General features: G+C 41.5%; 1 protein-coding gene across 11 annotated transcripts in view; it reads right to left on the bottom strand.

Moving 5' to 3' along the window:
- The window catches only part of LOC148396190 (pleckstrin homology domain-containing family A member 5-like), a 50,023-nt gene that overhangs the window by 1,758 nt on the left and 25,338 nt on the right, over positions 1-22,927 (bottom strand). For 4 of the 11 annotated variants that reach the window (XM_088378406.1, XM_088378405.1, XM_088378409.1 and 1 more), the window contains 24 exons: positions 20,944-21,027; positions 15,468-15,588; positions 15,266-15,370; positions 13,964-14,036; positions 12,333-12,433; positions 11,422-11,537; positions 9,811-10,299; positions 8,433-8,916; positions 7,750-7,833; positions 7,108-7,227; positions 6,439-6,492; positions 5,822-5,902; positions 5,086-5,142; positions 4,913-4,993; positions 4,288-4,437; positions 4,099-4,200; positions 3,620-3,772; positions 3,025-3,171; positions 2,480-2,594; positions 2,188-2,303; positions 962-1,177; positions 714-875; positions 487-620; positions 230-369 (listed from right to left, as the gene is read on the bottom strand). In XM_088378406.1, coding sequence (XP_088234532.1) covers positions 230-369; positions 487-620; positions 714-875; positions 962-1,177; positions 2,188-2,303; positions 2,480-2,594; positions 3,025-3,171; positions 3,620-3,772; positions 4,099-4,200; positions 4,288-4,437; positions 4,913-4,993; positions 5,086-5,142; positions 5,822-5,902; positions 6,439-6,492; positions 7,108-7,227; positions 7,750-7,833; positions 8,433-8,916; positions 9,811-10,299; positions 11,422-11,537; positions 12,333-12,433; positions 13,964-14,036; positions 15,266-15,370; positions 15,468-15,588; positions 20,944-21,027 — 3,485 coding nt within the window. Of the gene's footprint in view, positions 1-229; positions 370-486; positions 621-713; positions 876-961; positions 1,178-2,187; positions 2,304-2,479; positions 2,595-3,024; positions 3,172-3,619; positions 3,773-4,098; positions 4,201-4,287; positions 4,438-4,912; positions 4,994-5,085; positions 5,143-5,821; positions 5,903-6,438; positions 6,493-7,107; positions 7,228-7,749; positions 7,834-8,432; positions 8,917-9,810; positions 10,300-11,421; positions 11,555-11,710; positions 12,311-12,332; positions 12,434-13,963; positions 14,037-15,265; positions 15,371-15,467; positions 15,589-19,057; positions 19,096-20,943; positions 21,028-22,927 lie in introns of those variants that run through there. The other 7 variants (XM_088378413.1, XM_088378407.1, XM_088378408.1 and 4 more) reach the window with 7 other exon arrangements.

Genomic DNA, 22,927 nt, shown 5'->3' with positions numbered 1-22,927 from the left:
TTTGTAGGCATAAAAAGCAGGATGGGAAATGATAGAGATATTAAATTTCTTTTTAGTCTCTTCATCAAACATTAGTTTGATCTTTTCTTTTAAGTTTACAGTATTCGGAAGCTGCAATGGAGTGGGGTTTATGATAAAAATGAAAAATATGAAGATGGTCTTATGCCAACTAATCTCCACTTATAATTGAACGCCCTCCTCCTGAGGTCATCTTGTGTTTGCAGCCTACCTGCAACCAGCTTGCTACGTTTGGAGGCCTCTGCTGCTAGTTCGTAAGAGATATTAATCATCTTCTCTTTCTCTTGGATGGTAATCTCCTCTTCAGCCTCCACTGGGCTCAATGCTATGGTAGGCATCGGATTCTGCATGCTAAGGGACATGCATTTGGTCAATGTGCGACAATAAAGAAAGCAAGGAATTTTATTCAAATGAACAGAAGGTGAAAAAGTTAAAGCAGAAGTCTCCAGTGATGAATTCCATGTTTACCTGTTTTTGGCTATGAGAGCTTTGATGCGGTCAACTTTCCGTTGTTTGTCAGCTTCCTGCTCTGGACTAAGTGCCTCCTCCGGGTCCGACTCCACGTAGCGTTCAGGTATCAGCACTTTGTCCGGCACAGACAACTAGCGAGAGTGACAGATGTTCATGAGTTGCGCAATAATTTCCAAGCAGTTTGCTGTAAAGGTTAAAAAGTAAAAAAAGGGATTGAGCCTTACTTGCCGAACCACATTAAAGCGCTCAGAGTTTGAGGCTTCTTTGAGACGTGCGATTTCCTCAGCGGGCGTCTCCTGCTCCCTGACTACCTCCTGCTGCCTGAGTGAAGCTTCGAGTTCCAAAATGTCTGTGCTCATGACGTCATCTCTCCGCCTCATTTGAGACTGTGAAATGTTTAGAAGAGAACCTACAGTATGAAAGGGTCCCGGATTGATTGGCTGACGTAAAAGCATCCGTTTCTGTACTGTACCTGGACATTACGTGAATGGTTGTCTTTTGTGAATGAATTACTGCGAGACAGAGTGTTCTCCTCAGCGGTCCCCCGAATGCGGACACCCTTTTTCTTTTCCTTGAGGGCACCCTGCTGGTGCCGGCGAATCCTCTCCAGCTGCTCCTCTACGCTCATCCTGGGCCGACTGCTTTCTAGCGCGCACAATTGATGCTCCATGGCGCTGTGTGGACGCTCCTGTTTATCACACAACAAGGAGAACATTGTTGAGAGCGTAAAATCGGTTTATAATTATCATAAAAACACCAACAGTCATGAACACAAAAAAAAAAAGTCCAAAGATGGTAGAGACATAACTCAAAATCCCAAATCAATAAAAAGGCTTGTGGTTGTAAGGTGGAAAAACGTTCAAGGAGATCGGAATACTTTTCCAAGGCTCCGTATGTAACCGAGGTGTTTCAATACTTTTGTCCACACAATGTATTCCCTGAGCATGCAGTTCAGGTAACAGAAAATAGCCACAGTAATGGTGCTTAATGGGTCTTGGGTGTCCACTCACGCAGAAAGAAACGAGTTCTTTGGAAGCAACCTGAATTAATTGCTGCTATGCACTGACACGCTTCTACCGGCACAAGCGTGTGAACCTACAGAGACTGGGCGCCCACTTAATGCCCGAGCGTGACAGGCTGACAATGTGACGTTGTGTGCTCGGCGCCAAGCTCGAAGGAGCTGCTAAATCTGGATTCGGTCCAGAGCTCCAAGATGCTGGAGCGACTGTCCAAGGGGATAGTACCCAAGGGCCCGAGTTGAACTCTTCAAGGAACTCTCTTACCACCACGGGCTATATTGTTAAATAGAACAAAGCCTGGACGGAAGGCAGCAGACAAGTTGTTTGCATTTTCTATGAAAAGCCAGTCTTCATTTTTTTAAAACAGACATGTAGCCATAAAGTGGGTGAGAAAGAAAAAAGGACACACCCTGCCATGTGGCACACTAAATAACACAGTTGGTATTATGTGTGGGTGGAAACTATAAATTGTGCTTCTCATTTATTTTACAAGAGGCTGTTTTGGAGTGGGCTGCTCGCACCCGGTGGTGAGTTTAAACATCCAGCTTGATGACCACAACAGGCCATTCCGAATCATCAAGTGCCACAGCTCGGCCCACAGAGGAAAAAGAAGAGCCAACATTATTCATATTTACTGTTATTTGCAGAAGAAGCAGATTGTAAACGTTTTGAGACTGACCATTCTGGAGTCAGGCTTTTTACTCTTCCTTAGAGTAACATAGGAGGCGATGGAGGATGAGTCAGGCACTGGGGATTTGGTTCTAGGTGGAACAATGCCAACTGGGTAGGATGGCCCTGGTAGAGGAAGAAGAGACGAATCATGTGAGGTCATTGTAAAGTGCCACTTATGTAAAAGCAATGACAACTCTTAAAAAAATTCCAGTAGGGTAGACTTTTTTTTTTTTTAAATGTCATCTAATTATCATATCAATCAGTTGCTGCCTTGAGATTTAAACGTGTCAAGATGATACCTTTGTTTGCAGGATGGTCAGACGGGTGTTCAATCCTGTCTTCTCCGTTGCTCTCATCCACTTCAGCCACTGTGGTGAGCTCCGGTTCACTCTTGTACAGGCGATAGTCTGGCCCCTGTCGATGAATTAGAAATGCCTGCTTCAACACTGAGAATGCAAAGGCTTTATCAATGTGTTTTTTTTTTTTCTTCCCATGTCTTCTGAGAGAGGGGCCATTTGCCAATGATCTAAGTTTAGGCAGTCATTGAAACAGTCTTTATGGAATTGCATGTCGTATGAGATGGACAAAATATCGAAGAGCAGCCAGCAGACGCATTCAACCCAGGATGGCTTGGAAGCAGCGAGATGACAACAAAAGCTGTCACTGTTAAAAAGAATGTTGCAACACACTGAAAAAAAGCATATTTCCGTGGGCTTGATAAAAAAAAATGGAATTATGAAATAAAAAAAGGGATGTTTTAAAATATAAAAAATAGATAAATTCAAAATAAAAGGGGGGGGGGCTACACAGCAGGCAGTGATGCAGCTGCAGGCAACAAGCTTACGCTGTGTGTGCCATTCTTCTGATTGGTCTTCCTGTCCTCCATTCTGTGGAGGGATGCTGAGCGAACTCCGGCATGGGGGGGAATTGCGAGGGGGTTGGGCTCATATGACTGGGGCAAAGGTGGCCGTGGGGGTACAGAGTCCTCCTCCTGGGGGGATTATACAAGGCATGACAGGAGGCAAGGTGACACAGGACGCTGCCATGCACGCTCTGAGTGACCTCCATCTGGTCCTGGCTTCTTTCATTAACTGACCACAAGGACACACTCCGTTGTTGTGAGCGACACCGTCATACACACCGAGGTTGCTCATCTGAGGTGGCCTTTATTTGTACAAATGCTATTTTAGGTTTTTAAGGATTGTTTAAATATAAATTTATAATTACAAAACAAATACATTAATAAAAAATATATGGAGTTGAAATTCATTACCGTAAAAGTAAAATAAAAAATCGATTAGTGCTGTTGTATTATGATATTACAGTACAGTTGACCCGTGCATACTCGAGATTCGGAAACCGTTGATTTTTTTCATCTTTCTTTTAGTTTTTCTCATGTTTTTTTTTATTTCACTTGCTTTCAAGTGTTCCCTTCATACCTCTGTTTTCTGCATGCTGAAGTTGGGCCCATACAAGGCCATAGAACCATCGGCGTTCCTCTGGTCTTTATGTTTGTTGAGGACCTCCATTACATCTTGGATCCGCCACAGCTCTTTCTGGATGTGCACATGATGCTGGCTAGGAGGTTCAGTCTGTGAAAACAGAGAAGAAAATATTGGGCCACAAATGAGCTCGGCAGAGGAGTGAAATGGGAGCAAGGATATTGATTGAAGAAAAACTGCATTCAGTTTTACAATCCGTCAATGTGACACATTGTGTGTCACGGAGCTTGATAAGGAGATGTGTTGAGGCTCCCTTTTGGCCTTCAACTCCTAATTAGCAAATGAAGTGAGTCAGGTTGAGCCAAGAATAAACGTGACGAGGGAAAAGACAAAAGACTCCAGCATCACTTTGCCCGCTCATCAACTTTAGCTCCCCGAATTAATGCTCTGGTCTTTATTTTGGAGACGAATCCTACCTGCGGACTTCCCAGCGCTTCGAGCTGCTCCAGCAGGTTGCTCTTTGTCAGAATTACAGCTCCTTCTAGTTGGTCATACTCGCGCCATGACCGCTCTAATTCCTGGTTTGAAAAAGATAGAAGCACAATTTTTTTTTCACACACCCCACTCGGGAAAAACACATTTGAAAGGATTTAGGATGGCCTTACAGTTGTAACCCGGGAGAGCTCTCTGCAGGTGCCGAGCAAGCCGCTCTGCAGTAAGTCTCTCTGCTGGATGACACTCTGCATGGCAGCCGGGTTGTCTGAACCCAATTCGATCTCCTGGCTAGCTGACAGCAGTGCTGTCTCCAGAGTATGCTGCAGGAAGACACAATTCATCAACATTAGCTGCCTAGTTAATGAGCAATTGGACCATAACGGAACAAAATATTATGAACGGTAATTATTGTACATTTCCAGATACACTCACAGAGATATTAAGAACAATGTCCAAAATTAGCTATTCAACAAAGCGACACCGCCGAATATGCAAAACTATGAAATATACATTTTAAACATGAAACCTGTTTAGATGCTAAGAGGGGTTTGCTGACTTATCAAAACGTGTATGTTAGCATCATGTCCATTCGTCCTTTAATATCTTGACCTCTTACACGCCACACCAACCAAATAGAAAACACAACATGTCAAGGGTTTTGCATAAATTCATCATTTGAATTTTGCCAATGCTCTCTGTTTGCTACGGCTTTTAATAGTGGACAAAAAGACAGCCTTCTAAATCTTTCAATAGAATAAAAAATATTTTATAATGAGTTATTGAGTGATGAGTCACCTTCTCTCTGTACAGCTGCTGAAGGTTGTCCTCGTGCGTCCTCACCACTTTGTCCTGCTCACACAATCGGCTAAGTTTGGTCTAAGGAGAAAAAAACACAAAGGCGGTGACTCTCCATGCGTAGCAGCTGGACGTGGCATGTCTTAGGGTTAGTAGAATAAAATTGGGCATACGTCAATGTCCCCTTCTTCTGGCATGTAGCTGTGTTCTCTAGGGTCTTCTGGATTTAGCTGTGAAGCAAAACAAAACATTAGTCAGAGTCTTCTCAAGTGGCATGCATTGTCTAAAACTCCAACAAAGTCATCTCACTGAGTCATATCATTTCAGTTCATCTCAGATTGCACAAAACTAACATGACCACGACAATTTCTGTCAAGTTTTGACTTGGTTGGATCACACGACAGAAAGATAAATCAGGATGTGAGAAATTTTCCCACACAACATGCAGACTGTCACATGATGTGGCGGGTTGCGGCGTGACAAGCGTGACAAACTGCTAGCAGTTGAACAGGTGACAATGCAGCTGTTGGATGCCGACTGGGTGAGAGACGGGGGGTCGCTATTAGGCGACGGTGATCAGCCCCCCGAATCTCTTCAGACACTTGCTAAGGCTTTTTTCATCTCCCCCTTTGCAGCAGCTTCAAAATGCAACTGTAACCAGGCCACAAATGATCTCGATTATGAGGAAGACAACATTGTACTTCTCATTTCCAAGTCATGTTTTTTTTGTCATGACTTCTCAACATAACAACAGTCAAAGCAATGCATGGCAGTACAACATAATACAGAGAGATCAGTCTTCATGTGTCATGAGGACTTGGACACTGAAGGCAAAAAAAAAAAAAAAATAACATTTAAAAACAGCCAACGTGTGGATGAGGTTAAGCCTAAGCCTTAAATTGGCCTTACTTGCTGGTAAAGTTGAGGCCTCGGGGCCGAGTTCTCAATCAAAGTGTGAGTCATGACGATTAAAGGGTCATTTTCCTTCATCTAGTCCGGCGTGAAGATGAGGAGCAGTAGAGTCAGTTTACAACAGTGCTTCAGTGGATTCAAGTGGATTCAAACACAACACTTGCAAAATGCTTGGTAGACGAATATACACGCATTTGCATTTGGAATTAAAGCAGACAAAGAAAATAGTGATGGATACAGCACCACAAAGTGAAGCTTACCAACAAGAAGAGATTGTTCCAAATGCACAAGTGCAGCGGACAATGAGGAACATCAAGGCTACAAAATCCTTCCATATGTAACAATTATTGTCTGGAAATTATACATTTCCACTTATCAGGATTTTGACTGAAGAACAAACAACCACTAAATTCTGCTTTATTGTGCCATGTTCAGAACAGTTTTTAAAGTCAACTGAAGTATTTATAATAAATTATTTTACCACCACTATGTACTATGTAGCTGACCAAACTCTATAATAAAACGCAAACATTGTTATTCATATATAACAACAGGTTTGTGGCAAAAAAATAATAATAATAAAGCAAGGGCCATGCAACCATGAATCACCCCACCTGATTGTCCAAATACTTTAGAGTCCTTTGGAGATGCTGGGACAGAACATCGTTCTAGTGTCATGGCAGCAAGAAAAAAAAAGAAGATTGATACCAAATGAAGGACATTTTATATTCCTTTTTTGTCACACGTTCAAGAATGTACACGAGTGGGACGACTTAATAAAACAGGAGGAAAAGGACCGTTGAGGAGAAGAAAGTTGAGACATAGGTAAAGCTGACTTCACACCACATCTGGGAGTGGATGGAACAATTCGTCTGAAGTAATGGCAGACTCTCATCCCGCACCCTGCTGACCTAAAACATACACATTTCTAGTCTAACATCTTAAAGTAGACTTAGAAATGCGGGGGATCCTGATTTAACGACGCCGTGTGGCAATTGCCCAAACCACTTTAAGCTTGCCCATGGCTTTGAGTTTGCTTCACTGTTAACATCTGTCCAGACTCTTTAGAGAAGTGAAATAACTTAATCACTTGCCTGGTAAAATGAATTGAATGTTTGATTAGATTTTGAAGAAGAGGAGCTTATGTCCCCCCCCCATCAGTAAAAACAGGCACACCAGGATGGATAGCTGAGGTGGGAGATGAATGGCATACACACGTCACAATAAGTAACATGCCTGGTGAGGAATATTTTTGGGATGGTGGTTATTGGGGGGAGGCTGACCTTTGGGTTGTCGCCATCCATGTTAGGTTGCGTAAGCTGTGCTAGAGTATGTTCCCGGGCAGTGCTTAGCTCTGCCTGCTGCCGACGCAGCTTTATCAGAAGCAAAGTCAGTTCCTCGGGCTGCAAAGGAGGTGAGGTTGCGGGATGCCATTATCAAGCAGGGACATCGGAGGCAAAAAGGAGAAAACACACCAGGATAGGAGATGCATCAATGCTCCCAGGTAGTGAATGCAGATCATGCAGATAACAATGAAATTAGCCAAAAGTGTTGGCAGCATGCAAATTCCCGACAGTGGAGCCTTTCAACACTGAGAGCAGGAAAGCACTTCTCACGCTAGCGGCAGTGACTTTGACATACTCCTGAGCTGGCTTAAAAAGTTGAGACTGACAGCGCTTTTAAATCTCTGCTGGCGTGAATCGACTCTTGACTAAAGTCGGCATAGACTTAATCTGACTGCTTGGAGAAAGAACTGTCTGATTTTCTTCTTGGGAAGTTTGTCACAAGGTCATCTTGGATAGAAGTCACATATAAATGGACCAAAAAAAAAATCCAAATAAGCCAACACTAACAGAAACACGGCAGCATAATGATGCATGTTGACAAGTTAGTCATATGTAGCTAATAGACCAATGATGACTTACACTTTTGCCTTGGAGAGACTGGGCAGTGATGGCCTGAACTGGGATTCCTACGGGCATTGACCTCCTATCAGGAGGGTAGGCATACTGAAAGAGACACGCAAGGGCATTCACTCTGTTTAACTTTTCATGTAGGAGGTGAATTTATTCAAATCATATAATAGTGTGAAGATTTGCCGTCATGTCAAACAACAAGAACATGTAGATACATATTCTAATAATCACCAATACCAAGTATCGATACCACTCGAGTGACCACAAGATGGCGGCCGATACAGGTATTGCGAGTAGCGATATTTTGAACTATGATTTACCGATACTGACTGGTGCGCGCCCATTCCTAACAAAAACATTTCCTAAATTGTAAATGAATACTTAAGTCATCGACATTATGAAGAAATATTGATGGAATTATTCGATTTTTTTTTTTTTAATAAAAGAGAATATTTATAATTTTGATGTTGAGGTACATTCTATGTAACAGCTTTGCACATTTCTCCGTCAGCATTATGATGTGGAATGATTTTAAATTCACAGCTGTGCATTAGCAAGATTAAGAGGGAAAATATCTTGACCTCTGAATGTGTTTGGGACCATTTCAATTTGAGAGGTTTCTATACTTTTGAAAAAATGGTCATTCAAGATTTTGCTAAACAGGTGAACACCTCATTCAGAACTTGACTCACCATAGGGATTTGGTGCCTTTGCCGCCTCTCCATGCTCAAGTCTCTTTGATAGATGGGAGAAGCCATCTCGGAGCGGGCGCTGCTCATATTGTACGATCGCGGCAGCTGAGAATAGCCGCCATACATTGACAGGGAACCGTGAGAAGGCGAGGGTGGGATGGAGTAGGTGGGCGCCGCATGCTCCGAAAGGTTGATCATGGTTTTGGGGCTGGCCATATGGCCGTACATCGGCGGCGCTCTGGTGTGGGCCTGTCGTTGCTGCCACTCGTACAGCTGCCACATGGTGTCAGAGCGCACTGAGCGGCGCTTGTCAGCCATCGGGAGACCCGAGGGTTGGTCGTATAACGACGGCGACATGCTGCAAATGCTGTCCCTCTGCGTCATGCTATTTCTGGGCATGCTGCGGTAACCGTCGCCATAATGAGGCACATGGGGCATTCGATGGTTTGGCATGTTCCGAGGGAGTGTCTGGTACGATGTGATGCTGCAGAAGGAAAAGAAGTGGGCACGTCATGGACTGAGATGATTCAAACATAAATCAAAACAAACGGAGATGCTTTTGTTTGTGGATAAATATCCAGGTTCCAACAGTAAAAATATGAAACACGTTACCCCGGTACTAAACAAAACACGCTGTGGTTTCTTGGAACAGAGCTACAGTCGTCATAGCAAAATGGCTTCCCAGAATATTAGACGACTAAAATGACTCATTCAAAGCAAAATAAATAAATACTATCCAGTTATTTGCTGTAATTATCCATGAAAGAAGGCAAACGGACAAGCACATATTGTCTCTTTGACCATCTGATGTCTATCACTGAAATCTGTTTGGATCCTTCCTATCGAGAGATAGCGACAATATTCACTGACAATGATTCATGTTGGTCAGCCTGTTGCCGATTATTATCGGAAACCAAATATACGGCCGGTGACAAAACCCCTTCATTTTGGATACGACTGTCTCACGTTTATGGAATTTGACTAAACGCTAACCCAACAATGTTTTGTCTTTCAATGTGTAGTCAGTAAACAGAAACCCAGAAGAACACCACTGGACATTCGACACCTTTTCCAGAGAAGAAAAACATTGCTTCACTTGGGTTCAAAAACAGTACAGCTGGCAACGAGAAAGTTTCCATTCAAACTTCCTGTCAGACCTTGGCGTTATTGCATACTGGTCTGCAACGCTTAGTGAGATTAAAGAAGGCAGAGGCGGCTTTGAAACTATTCAATGTTCCAGAGGACGAGCCTTTTCAAGTCAAATATGGTCAAACGCACTGAAATGCAGAAAATGGGAAGCTGTAACGTGAAGACCTCCTTACTTGCTTGTTCAAATTCTCAGAAACGACTTACATGAATACTACTTAACCAAACCAACCTTCTGGTGTCATCATCCTGGGTGCGTCCTCTCTGCGTGCGAACCCACTGTTCCAGTTGCTGCATGGAGCTTGTCCTACTCAAAGTCCGTTCCGGCTCGTAGTTTGAACTTTGCTGAGGGGGAACTCCGGCGTTGTCAACCAGACCGGGTTCACCGCCGCCATTGACTTGGGGGGTCTGGTGTGAGCCATCAATCTCTGTCGGGGTCCGTGGCGTGGCGAGCTTGACCGTGACCGCCGCCGCTGTTTGGGCTGGCTGCATTTTGATACTGTTGATCTTGGTGAGGGGGCGATCGGGGTTGGCGCCTTCTTTCTGGAAGCCGTAGCGCTCTGCGTCTCGCCGCTTCTTGTCCTCTTCCGCTATATGCTCGCGGTCCGCCTCCCGGTTGCGCTCGTTGTTCTCGATTTCGGGCTGTGTCAATGGAGGCCTGTGATTGTCCATGTGATTAACCTCTTGAGGGCCACACTGTTCCACTTTTAGCTTGTCCAACCTGACAGCAGGCAAAAGAAGAAATATAATTATATATACAAATACAATGATGACATTGATAACACACTGAATTATTTTTGAATATATTTTTATCAACAAGGAAGCGATGACTTATTTTGTTGTTTGATTGGCAACAGTCCAATAATTATTAACTGTAGTACGGCATCCTGGGTGGAAATTAATGATAGATTTTTAATTTTTTTTACTGTTATACCACCAATATACTCTGCTTTTGCTTTAAAACAAAGACAAGGAGGGGCAGAATGTTTCCTCCAGCTCCCAGAGAAAACTGGGTGTGTAAAATGATATCTCCAGTTAAAAAAAAAAAGGAAAAAAACAAGAGATAGCCCCTGCCAGGGCATGTCTGAAAAGTGCTGCTCAACAGCTAGAAATCCATTTGCTGCTCTCTACAAATCTGTGCTTCTTTGGGAGGTCTCTGAAGGTAATTGACACCGCTGCTCCTTGGCCTTAGATTGACTCAAGGTCAACGCTTCAAAGATCAGCACATTCCTCTTATCAGACGGGTTTACTGGGCCGGCAACAAGGGAGCATTCCTTCAGAGATTGTGCTTGAACCCAGTGAAACAATTGCATAATGTCTCGTGCAGCCTACCTGAAACCACGTGAAACCCATAAAAAAAAAAAAAACTAAAAAGTACAGAAATACCACGCTTATTACACAGCCGTGTCGCAACGCTCAATTGCCTTTTAGCAGGCTCGCACTTTTTGCAGTGCCATTCAGTTGATTTTAGTCTGTGCAGCACTGCATAGCTACAAAGCACTTGATCATTACGCCTCTGCTCACCAATGCTTAAAGGGCAATCGAGGCAGGCTGCTAAATAACATTTCACACAAAATGGCAAAGACTATCATCTCGACTGATGCGTTAGCAAAAGTGTGGCCAGCATTATATGTAGCGCACACGGTGATGAGATGCCTAAAGCACACGTTGGTTTCTTTCCCTCAAATGAAATTGCCCATATGCTGGAGGTAAATGACCTCTATTTTGAATCTTTGCCAACCAACTTACAATGAGAATTCAGCACAATTGTGTTACACTAAATAGGAATGCTCCAACGTAGCATATTAGCATGTACAAGCGTAATGATTAAAGATGTAGAAACCTTTTGACGGGGTCGGAATGCACAAGTGCGGCATCCGTCATCACTTTCATCCAGGATTCCATCTCTTTGGCTGTGTCGGTGCAAAAGTAGTACGTCCGCATATTGGGGTGTGTCGCCTGCATGATAAGGTTTTCTGAAAGGCAACATTGAGAATTTGAAAATGGTACACTTGATCTAAGCTGCTGACTTAGCGGGGGAAAAAAAGAAAGACAAATGGCAATGAGCGTATCAGTACAAGGCATTTTCCCAGATTAGAGTAGTAGATCCACCAAAGTGAAATCATACTCACCAGGTTGTGAATGTTACTGCGGGCATGTTGCTGCATGGTTCAAATGATGCCTCTCCAGCCAGCAAAGCAACACATTCAATTGTGACAGAGAAAAACAATGGTTATTTATGAGACAACCTCAATATTCTGTTTACCAGTTTCCAAAGAAGAAAAATACTAATTATCCAAAACATGATGCAAAATATTGAGGGACAGGCAACATCCGCCTCCTCATAGAGCTACCTCATGACCTCTACTGCACCTCTTAAAGCATGTGACAAGTTTGGAAAAGAAGTGGGCTGTGTGGTTGAAGCCCTTTGTGCTTAGATCGGCTTGGCAGGAGAACTTGTTGACTTTCAGGGTTTAGGAAGGACCCAAAATCAAAAGTAGTGGGAACCCAGTTAATGTTTCCCATATATCGGAATAATGTTTTGGCTTGCAACAGACATTGCATTACTGCTCTTTAAAAGTCAATTACTAGGAAAGTGTCTCCGTATCCCTGCAATCTCACCAAAGTTTGTTTTTGTTATTTATTTATTTAAATTTCATTTCATTTTATTTTATTTCATTTTTTGCTTCACTTCAGAATTATTGTTTGTGTTTGTTAGTCACTCTATCGCTGTTTGATGGCGAAAGCACTGACCTTGAAGGCATACTTTCTGGTGATATGATCATCAACAGACAACATGGATACATGGAAGCTTGGTAAGAGGATGCTGCCAAGAATCCCCTCCTCTTTTTCATCTGTAAAGCAAAATAGGTGTATTTAAATGGCTGCTTTGATCACCTCAAGGCGTTATGCACATTTGTCAAATGTGCACGTCGCAGTTACATTCTGCAGTTGGCGGAAAAGATGAGCATTGATTCAAAGTTCCACACAGCTCTAATCCTCATTAAGTTTGCAGACGTGGCTCCATATTGACAATAGAGCGCTCTCCACAGAGGGGGGATTACATTGAGCTCTGCGTTTTAAGCAAGAACCTCACCTCCCATCTTGATACTTACAATAGCTCTGCACACAGCAGAAAGTGTGCAGGGAAACAAAACATCAGCACATCTAAGTCGCCGCTTATTTGGCCTGTTTCATAAATCACCTCAAGTGACCAGGGAAATATATTTGCCTAACTGTGCTGTTTTTAAGCTAATCAATTGTAACAAATACAACCATCCTAAATTGTGAATATTTTTTTGTAAAACTGATCTATTTAGTTTCTGGTACATATTTGACAACATTGGGAGAACATTTTTGTATCAAACTTGTGTTTAGAGGATATAAACTGATACCGTGCAAGATCCAGAGTCAAGTTTAATTGGCTGCTAAATACGACAGCGAGCAGTTGTTTTTGGCTAGATTAGAGGAGAGCTCATGACCACACTCACTACCCACTCTGTGCTGATGGATGGAATTGCTCAACATGCCTATCTATGTAAATCCTTTGGGATCGGCGCTTCTGCCTATGCCTTTTGTCAGTCAGTGGGCGGAAAGAAGGCAGCGGCACCGTCAGACAGCAGAAAAAACACAGACTTGATGTCATGCTGATTAGCAGAATGAGTGGGTCGGCATTAATTGAGCAAGCGGAATCAGCATTGCTGGAATAAAAGTTTCCGCGTGTCTGCTGCATGATAGGAATCCTACAACACACAATCTGCAATGAGGGCCATCTGACAGAAGAACTAATTCCAACAGGGCTTAACGATTTGACATTTTGCAATACACACATACACATATATGTATATACACACTCACATATATGTATATATACGTAAATGTGTATATATATATATATATATATATATATATATATATATATATATATATATATATATATATATATATATATATACACACACACATATATATATGTGTATATATACACACACACATATATATACACACATATATACACGCATATATAGTACACACACACATGTTGAATTGTTGAATAACAAGGGCGTCTGAAGATGTCGTCAGGAAAAATAGAAGATTTATGGGAACCACAATGTGAGCGGAGCTTGCCCGATTCCTGGAAACTTCACTTCACAACTCTAAATCAGTGTAAAGCCCATTTTCCAGCTCAGCTTCTTTGGACAAAACCATTTTTAGACGGCATAATCCGAGCCGTGTTTCTCACATCCCCCCCTTTTGACTCTTTGGGTCTTGTATAGATGCCAAGGGCATGGCTTGAGGCTAGACAGCCTTGTTGAGAGCCTTGCTAAGAGCACCGTTGTCGGAAGCAGTGGCATTGAATGATGCTTTTAGTCACAATGACTCACCTCTGTAATAGAAGAGACACAAATCTGACAGCACAAACCATCTCTTTTTCCACAGCTTCATCCCTGAGCTGTCCTGCAAAAACACCAGAACAATAGGATATGCCGTTAGCTACAAAAAAAAAAAAAATCAACTAAACAGAACAATTAAGGTTCTTAATTTGTTCTGCATTTGACCACATTTTCTTGATTAATACTGCGGAAAATTAATGAAAGGTTTTTAAATTGATTTTCATAATGAGAATTTGTTTGCTATTAACGTTGAGCAGAGAAATACCGCCTGTGGGGATGCCAAATTATTTCTCTGTTTGCTGTAGCTTTTATACAAAGTTTTTATTGGTCGTTGAGTGTTTAAGAGGTATAATACAAAGTATTCAAAAGAAATGACAAACTGTTAGCCAATGTTTTGTCAAAACAATTGACACTATGCTCTGTGGAGCTCTTCTTGGAATGCTCTAGCTAGCAAAAGCATCACTTTAATGAGACCGAATTGAAAAACAAGCATTTCACTTTGCCTTCACAGAGGCATTCAGATGACCCCAATGGATGCGCTGAAGGGTTTCTCTTTTTCTTCCTAAGAGGCAAGGAAATAAGTGAAAATCCAGCTTTTATCAGGGTAGCAGAATTGTGAAAGAAACAGCAGCTGCCAGCTGGACCAAAAGAAGCCTTGGTGTAGTAAAAGGACGGTGCCGGGAGGCTGCAATCAAAACTAAATGAGCTTGCCACTTAGGACGCCTGAGAGTCCTGTCAGGCAAACGAGCGCCTCAAGCATCCCCCCCTTTTCTCCCCGCTGCTGCGAGCGGGAGCATTGATGAAGGACTGCTATTCAAACAGCGGGTGTGCTGACCCAACAGCAAAAGTGGACTAAGAAATCAGATCCTGGATGGCATCGACATCTTATGCATATAAATGTGTGGTGGACATGAAAAGGTCTACACACCCCTGTTCAAATTCCAGTTTTTTAGAAATTATTTCTATATTATTTACGTGATTGATAACCTGCCTTACCCAATTAAATTAAATAAAAAGAGGGAAAGTAAAAAAATAAACAATTGACTATGTGGTCGCACAGAATGTAAACTCGCATTCATCCATGTCAAATAGAAGTCAGCATACAAAAACATTGCAAAAACGTGAATGTGTAGTCTCTCGCTGGCCACAGTAATTCCAAAAGGGAATACAGATTTTTTTTTTTTTTCCCAACACTGATCTATTGAGAAATAAACAATAAAACCCAGAGGCCATCCTGGTGCAGAATTTGCCTACAGAAATTATAACATATATTGTCAGAAGTGCTTTGTTTACCTGCTTATAGAGCCAGTTCCTCTTTATGACTGGAGCACTGGGATTCCTCCTGATAGAATTTGATCTCTTTCCAAAATTATGAAGCTTTTTGGGAGGTCTCGATGCCTACAGATAGAACATGAACGCCAGTTATTGTTTCCTTCCAAAACACTACTTTTTGTTAGTCTGTTGCAAACTGCAACAATTACTTTATGTAACTCACCCTTGCTGCAGCACTGGATTGGTTAGCGGCAGAGTCAGCGCTGCTCATGTTGTTGGACGCCTCACTCATGGTGCTTTTTGGCTGTTCCTTCTTTTCATTCACCGGCACTTTGGCGGCAGATCTAAACAAGCCAAACAAGAGCACTTGAAATCCAAAATTGCAGATTGGCGTGAAGAACGGAAGCAGGCAGCCTCTCTTGTCTAATGACCTATCATTCCACTTGAGTTCAAACTTTTGCCACAACATCTCATCTTGGAACAAAGAGTCGAGCCAACGACACCCGCAGTCACTTGAGAAAACATTTCCAGTTGTTTGAGAATGCTGACGAACTGAAATACAGCCATACGACAGCAGTTATATGAATCTTACTACACGTTCAGGAAAGCTGTCATCGGGTTGAGCACCGTGTAAATCAAGTTGTGTCTGGCCCACGGGGATGTCCTACATTCTTTAGGTGGGGAACGACGTTGTAATCCAGTTGGAAACATGACACCACAGAAGCACTGCGCTGTCTTTTGGGTCACTGACTGAGCACGCAACAAACTCCATTTCACTCGGCAAACTTGCTCATTTGATGCCCCTGACCCCAAAATCCTCAGATTACATGGTGTCGTGCTTCTATTTTATTCCGTCTGTCATTCCTTGTTACATAGTAGCCCGAAACGATTGGAGCAGCAAAGACACTCGGATTCCATGCCGTCATTATCAGGGTGCACATACGAGAAACCATAATATGGAATGACTTGGTCTCAGTTTACAAAAATAATTAAAAAAAATAAAAAATTTTAAAAAAAGGGGGATGCAGGCACCACTCACATGATACTTGATCTCATGCAGCATGTTTAACACAGATTGCTTACCTGTATCTTGAGTCGAAGTTAGGCTGTTTGGCTTTGTTAGTAACAAGCTGCAGCAACATTTTTTTCCATTCAAAATATTAGATAACTACCATATTTTCCGCACTATAAGGCGCACCTAAAAACCTCCAATTTTCTCAAAAGCCGACAGTGCGCCTTATAATTAGGTCCGCCTTATATATGGACTAATTTTGAGCCACTACAGCAGGCGTGTCCAAAGTCCGGCCCACGGGCCAAATGTATCTATCTTATACTATGGACAAAGTTTTAAAATGGACCATTCATTGAAGGTGCGCCTTAAAATCCGGTGCGCCCTATAGTATATGGACAACGTTTTAAAATGGGCCATTCGTTGACGGTGCGCCTTATAATCCGGTGCGCCTTATAGTGCGGAAAATACGGTACTAATGACCACCCATGAGGTTTACTCTTTCATTATTAAAAGATTGCCGTGTCAGCAAACTGAATAATTCATTGACACTGGACAAGCAGCTGACTCATGCTGCTTTGAATCAAAGTGGACACAATTTTTAACCCTAAAATAGTTTCCTGTGGAAAGTGATGACTGGCCGCTGAGATTTGCTTCCTCCGGTTAATGAGCACCAAAGATTTGCTGCAGTTGCAGTGAAAAGTCAAAACTTGAGTGAACCACAATCAATGATGTGTCAAATGACCATTAAAACACTGCAACAGCCATCAAGGGAAGAGACAATCTGTCATGAAGGCACTGTGAAATTTGTAATCTTTAAAGAAGAACAATAGGGAAAATTGCTAATTGCTTTAGTCATTCTAATAACTCACCGCGTGGTGAAATTAAAATCTATTGTATTGTACAAGTGCTAGCAGAATAAGACAATTCGTTAACATCCCTCACCGGAGTTCTAAATGTTTTTATTACGGTGGGCTGAGGACAAATTAATGGAGGAACCTCCAAAGTAAATAATTGACCACAATTTCAATTGGAAGTGAGGAATGTTATAAAGTTAGTCAAAAAATTGTTAGACAAGTCACAACAGAGAGGCCTTGAGGTTCCACTCTAATGCAAATGACGAAATACTTTTCACAATCATAATGAAAGCTACAAAGTTGTTTTCAACAATACTTCTTCCCACACAATCACGAATACACAAGATTTGTCCCATACTGAAGTCTCAGGCCATTTTGTACAACATGTTATTCTGACTGCCTGTCAACTTTTAAAGTGCTATTTGGGGAGTTAGGTTGGAGATCTTCTCCCTCCGATTCAATTTTGTAGTGGTTATGATTATGACTTTAGGAGACAGTAATAGTCAGAGCAAAATAACAAAACTACACAACAGCTATGTTTTGGACCGCATTGTCATTCCGGAGCATTTTCTCCATCTAAAAAATGAAGTATGTGGCAGTACACAGACACACACACAGACACACACACACACACACACACACACACACACACACAAGCATGCCCATCGCAAAGGCAAAATAAAAAGATGGCTGACTCCTGCACAAGTCACTTAGTATTACGGCATACATAATTCCTGAATATGATAATTACATCGGACTACTCTCGCTACTGTCTGGCACTAAGCTTTCCACTTCCTGTTCTAAAAAACATCCACACATTACTAGACTAAGTAAGTTGTAGGTCAAAATCAAATCCATCTTAATGTCTTGAATCATAAATTAATTAAGTCTAGTCATTTGCTAATAACAGTAAATGAAATAAGCAGAGTTTGCAGTAGTATGATTTTAAATTTTGCAGGAGGCGGTAAGGAGAGAAGAGCAAATGAAAATATGATTAAAAGCAGATTGCTCAACTGAAAGCGTGTGGTTTGAAACTGCTCTGCTGCTGTGTGGCCTGTCATTAACAAGGCAAACTATTACTTATGCACATGAGGCTTGATGCTTTAGATCACTGGGCACAGCATGTGTGTGTGTGTGTGTGTGTGTGTGTGTGTGTGTGTGTGTGTGTGTGTGTGTGTGTGTGTGTGTGTGTGTGTGTGTGTGTGTGTGTGTGTGTATATGTGTGTCGTGCATGTGTCTATTAGGGTCCGAAGAGCCAACGGTGTCAATGTGTACAGTGATGTGTGTGTGTGGGTGTGGGCAACTGAACTGAAACTGGCTGAGGGTGCATTTTAAAATGACCACACAGCGTTTCTAAAGAAAGAACTAACACCTTTGTTTGATAATGGACCAAACCTTTTTCTCTTTCTTTTGGCTGTACAAAAGACCTGGGATCAGAATAGACTGTAGAGCTGAGTAGTGGAGTACAATTTACGGATATTTGGAGAGCTCAACCAGCCTTATCGCATGAATGCGCCTCTGTTCTGTCCAAGTAAGCGACGAGGTGAGCTTATGCTTATAGCAACACGTTTCTTCACAATGTGTCATCTGACTGGTTTGTTATCATGCAACCTTTGCAGAGTCAGAGTAGATTTGGTGGAAATCAGTACACGGTCAACACAAGGTGGTGATACCAGAGATTTACCCAGCAGCTTTTTTTTTTTTTTTTTTAATAAAGGTGATACAGCTTCGCCTTTTGTCTCCGGTTTCTGTGTTATGTTAGCTGTTGGCTAAGATTTGGTCAAACACAAGAGATTAGACTTTGGAATGTAAATGCATAACAGGTTCTCAGGCAAGGCAAGCATTCAAATGTGTGTTAGTGCGCATCAACAAGGCTTCTCATCACACTGACACGCTCAAGTGCTTTACAGAGACACAAATGCTCGTAGCCAACAGTGCTTTTTTTACCTGCGACACGCTGGGTGAAACATTTTGCCACAATACACACTACAAAAAAAAGGGAAGAAAACTCTGGATGTTATGTCAGGTGAGATTTTTGCATAAAAAACTCACAATGGAACCTTTGAAGACTCGAACACTGGAATAATGTCAACTTTGAGAACAAAACAAAACTTTTATGGAACATTTTAACGTTAACTGTGAAAGAAGGATAACATTAGCTGACCTCCACCATTTAGTAAAAGATAAAAAAAAATAATAATAATACAAATCACAATGGCTGAAACATTCTTAATTTAACCACTGAATTGATGCTGTGTTTTCTTTTTTATATTTGTCAGACAAGCCCAAAAATCCCAAAGATGACAAAATATTATTTTAACATTTTTTTTAAGAGCTCAATTACACACTGTATGAACTCACACATGTTCGACTTTCGAGGTTCCATTGTAATAAAATATTGTCGACAATACCAATGTTGAAATTAATCTAACCCAATAGCAATCTGTCTTAAAAATAAATAAATAAATATGAATAAATAGTTGATACTCTAAACTATATTCACAAAATGTTGCATTTGTATACATGGCGAAGGTCAGGTTTTGGTAAACATGTCTCATGTGAGCTGTCCAAATATTTGCTGTCATCATGCGCATAATCATGGGGATGACTAAAAATAGCTTGAAACATGCACAGCAAAGACAAAATGGTAAGGCGTCCTTTCTTTAGACCTCAATATGAGCAGCAAAGCAGGAAACTTGAATAAGAAGTGAAAGACTTGTGTGACACTCAAAGGAACAGAAAATGGCATCAGACCAAAAACTGAAACAGAAATCACATAAGTAGTGACCAAGTTAATCAGGAGAACAGCCTGCCCTGAACACTTGAGAGAAACAAACGATAAAGCAGTTGTGATGTCGCATCACTTTTATTTGTTTTTTTTGTACTTGACCACATTCGTCTCTGATGGCCTCAAAGTTATCTTTGGGAACATTGCAATGCCAAATTTGCGTGCAGTCAGAGGAACATTTCCACATGGCCTCTTTATCTGTGAGGCAGATAAAATGGTCTCTTTTCTGCTTGTTCAGAAGCTTTTTCACAGAAAAGCAGCCAAATGTTTGACATTTTCCATTCTCTTATTTTTTCTAACGCAGAGTCAAATATATGGTATTTACTTTTTTTTTTTTTGCTTATTTCCAATTTAGATGTCATCTTGCACCAGCATGTTGTGCCTATTTATGTGAAAAGCAGCAGAGAAGTGAGAGAAACGCAGCGAGGGTAGGAATGTGTCGAGAGCGTGCGGTGTGATGCTTCTCGCACGACACGAAGCCGCATAAGCGTCCGTTCCCATTTCTGATAAAACGAAATGAAACTTGGGAATTTGGAACAGATGACTGAAAGGCAGCACTGTAGATTTAAACTGAAAGTCTACGATGTACTGTAAATTGTGGTACGTACAAGTTGTTCTTGGTTTAAAATATGTTGTTCCCTTTCAAGTTCCCTACTTTTAAGTCTCACCGTTCAATTCTGATCACCGATGGGGAACAATACTATCACTGAGTGGTTAAGCTGTAGATGTTTTGCTGAACTCAGCTGATGGACATAACATTGGAAGGGGGAACTTACAAGAACGGTCACAAACTTGAACTGCGTGTGAGTGATCACATTCCGACCGGCTGATGCACACTTGATACAAAGGCCGTTTGAGTTTCTGCCTCCATCTTACAAATAATTGGCAAGCGCACTTAGAACAGCCTTTGACTGATGGGGGCAGAGATGCAATTAGAGTCAGAGGCTGGGAAGGCATCGGAAGTTTCAACAGCATGTCGCCGTGCTGGAAACGCAAGCCAGTGACATTCTGGTGGAAAAAAAAAAAAAAAAAACACAAGACTTACTGTTCGTTGATGACAAAGATGCAGTTGTCTTGAGAAGGCGAGCCTGAGACGGGATGCTTGCAAGTCACCTTTCGCTCATTATGGCTATGAAAAAGAGCAGAAGGGAGGGAGAAAAGTGGTGCAAACGTGTCAGCTAGACTGGACAGAACCTTTTTTTTTTTTTAAAGCATTCAAAATAAAAGTATAAAAGAATAAAGTAAGAAATGTTTTTGAATTGGGCCCGGCCGATTAATCAGCTGGTCGATTTTCATGACATTTTATTATATTATTATATGATAACACATATAAATATTTTTAAAAAATAGTCTGTACTGTAGATAATAGTAAAAATGATACTGGATTTGGTTCATGTAAAATAATGCAAATAATATCATACAGCTCAGCTCTGACAGTTTACATAAAAACAGAATCCAAATAGAAAAGGCCCGAACTGTTCCAAACACTGTCGGAATAAAAAAACATTCAAATATTTATTCATGAAATATCAAAAGCTCCTCATTCCCCCCAAAAAAGGATACATATATCTTAAGTTGTTTGAAGTTCAGTGTGTAAGATAGCGAAAGACATACTTTCCCTCGCTCAAGGGCAGTACTGAATGATTTAGACGTAAAAGTTGAATCTTGCAAAACGATTCCATTCCTTTATTAATAATAACAAATCTCACCACAATCTACGATATGAACTGAGGTTAACTCTTTTGCGGTCCTGCCTGCTTTGCCACATCCATACTTAAGCCAATTTATCCCAACACGATTAGGATTCCAATCTCACCGATTGGTCGCAGCTTTCCAAGTTGCGTGGTCAGCCTTTTTGTGCCTCATCGATGGTCAGAGAAAAATAACTAGCATCTACTGTCACTCATAAACCACGTGTTTAAGAGTCGGGATTTAGAACTGTGACAAGTAGGCATAATTGATTCGACACGGAGCCCGGGCTCATCATACCACACGCGTGGCATTATACTATGTTGCATTTCCGTGATGGTTTCGTAACTGCCGACGCCTGTCAATATAAAGCAAAGCCCCAAGTTGAACGAGTGCGGGGGCAATTAAAGACGACTTTCCATCACATATGTGAAGAGAAGCAATGTCAACAATCTTTGGGGCCGTCCACGTGCTTTTACATTTCGATTCGCCTTCAACACAAGGGAGTCAAACTGCAGCCCAAAAATAACAGAGCCTTTAAAGACACGCTTCTCGTGTGCTGAAAAGAGCAAATACCGAGAGGGGAAATAGGAGGGTTTGGTTTCAGTTTAGCGTGGTGGGGAATAGTCTCCACAGTTCACGTCGATAATTACAGACTGTTGGAAGCAGAACAACATGGACACATGGCACCGTAATTCACACGTAACCTCTTGAAAGAATATAATAAATTGGTTTAAACAGCACGAGTTAATGCATTTAGCTGAGAAATGGAACAAGGGTGAGTTTATTTCCATCAAAATGTATCATGACCACTTCAAAAGTCTTTCTTGAGCGTTTGCATTTGCTTTAAACTTGATAATTGATTCACAAGGTCTTGTGGTTTAGACCTGATGGCCACAGAGGATATTACAGTATGTGCTAATAATATGTGCTATTGACCTCATGGAAAGAAAAAAAGAGGGATAGAAAAGCAGTATAAAATACAGAAATACACAAAAAAAATGTCTTCCTCCGGTTCAGGCTTGAACCGCGTGACCACATGGCTCCGTCTCTATAGTTACGACGAATACTTGAATTTGATATAGCGATGTGGTATTGGCCAAAAATTGCAATGACCTTGATATAAATGAGTTGGCCAAGTCTGTGGCTTTCTTATTGCTGAAGTGTCCACTTTCAAGAACACTGACTGGAACATTTGAAGTCGATTTGTCACGTTTAATCGCACTTTCTTAAGAAGGGCAATGTCCAATCCCAAACAAAACTGTGCACTTCTGCCCTCTTATCTAAAGATGTGAATTAAAAGAAAAATATGTCAGCAAGATCATTTTATAAATTAGTTT

Source organism: Syngnathus floridae, chromosome 6 (genome assembly GCF_059516105.1).
Source record: "Syngnathus floridae isolate MCC-2025c chromosome 6, RoL_Sflo_1.0, whole genome shotgun sequence".
Taxonomy (NCBI): domain Eukaryota; kingdom Metazoa; phylum Chordata; class Actinopteri; order Syngnathiformes; family Syngnathidae; genus Syngnathus; species Syngnathus floridae.
This window is presented reverse-complemented; position numbering and strand designations above follow the sequence as displayed.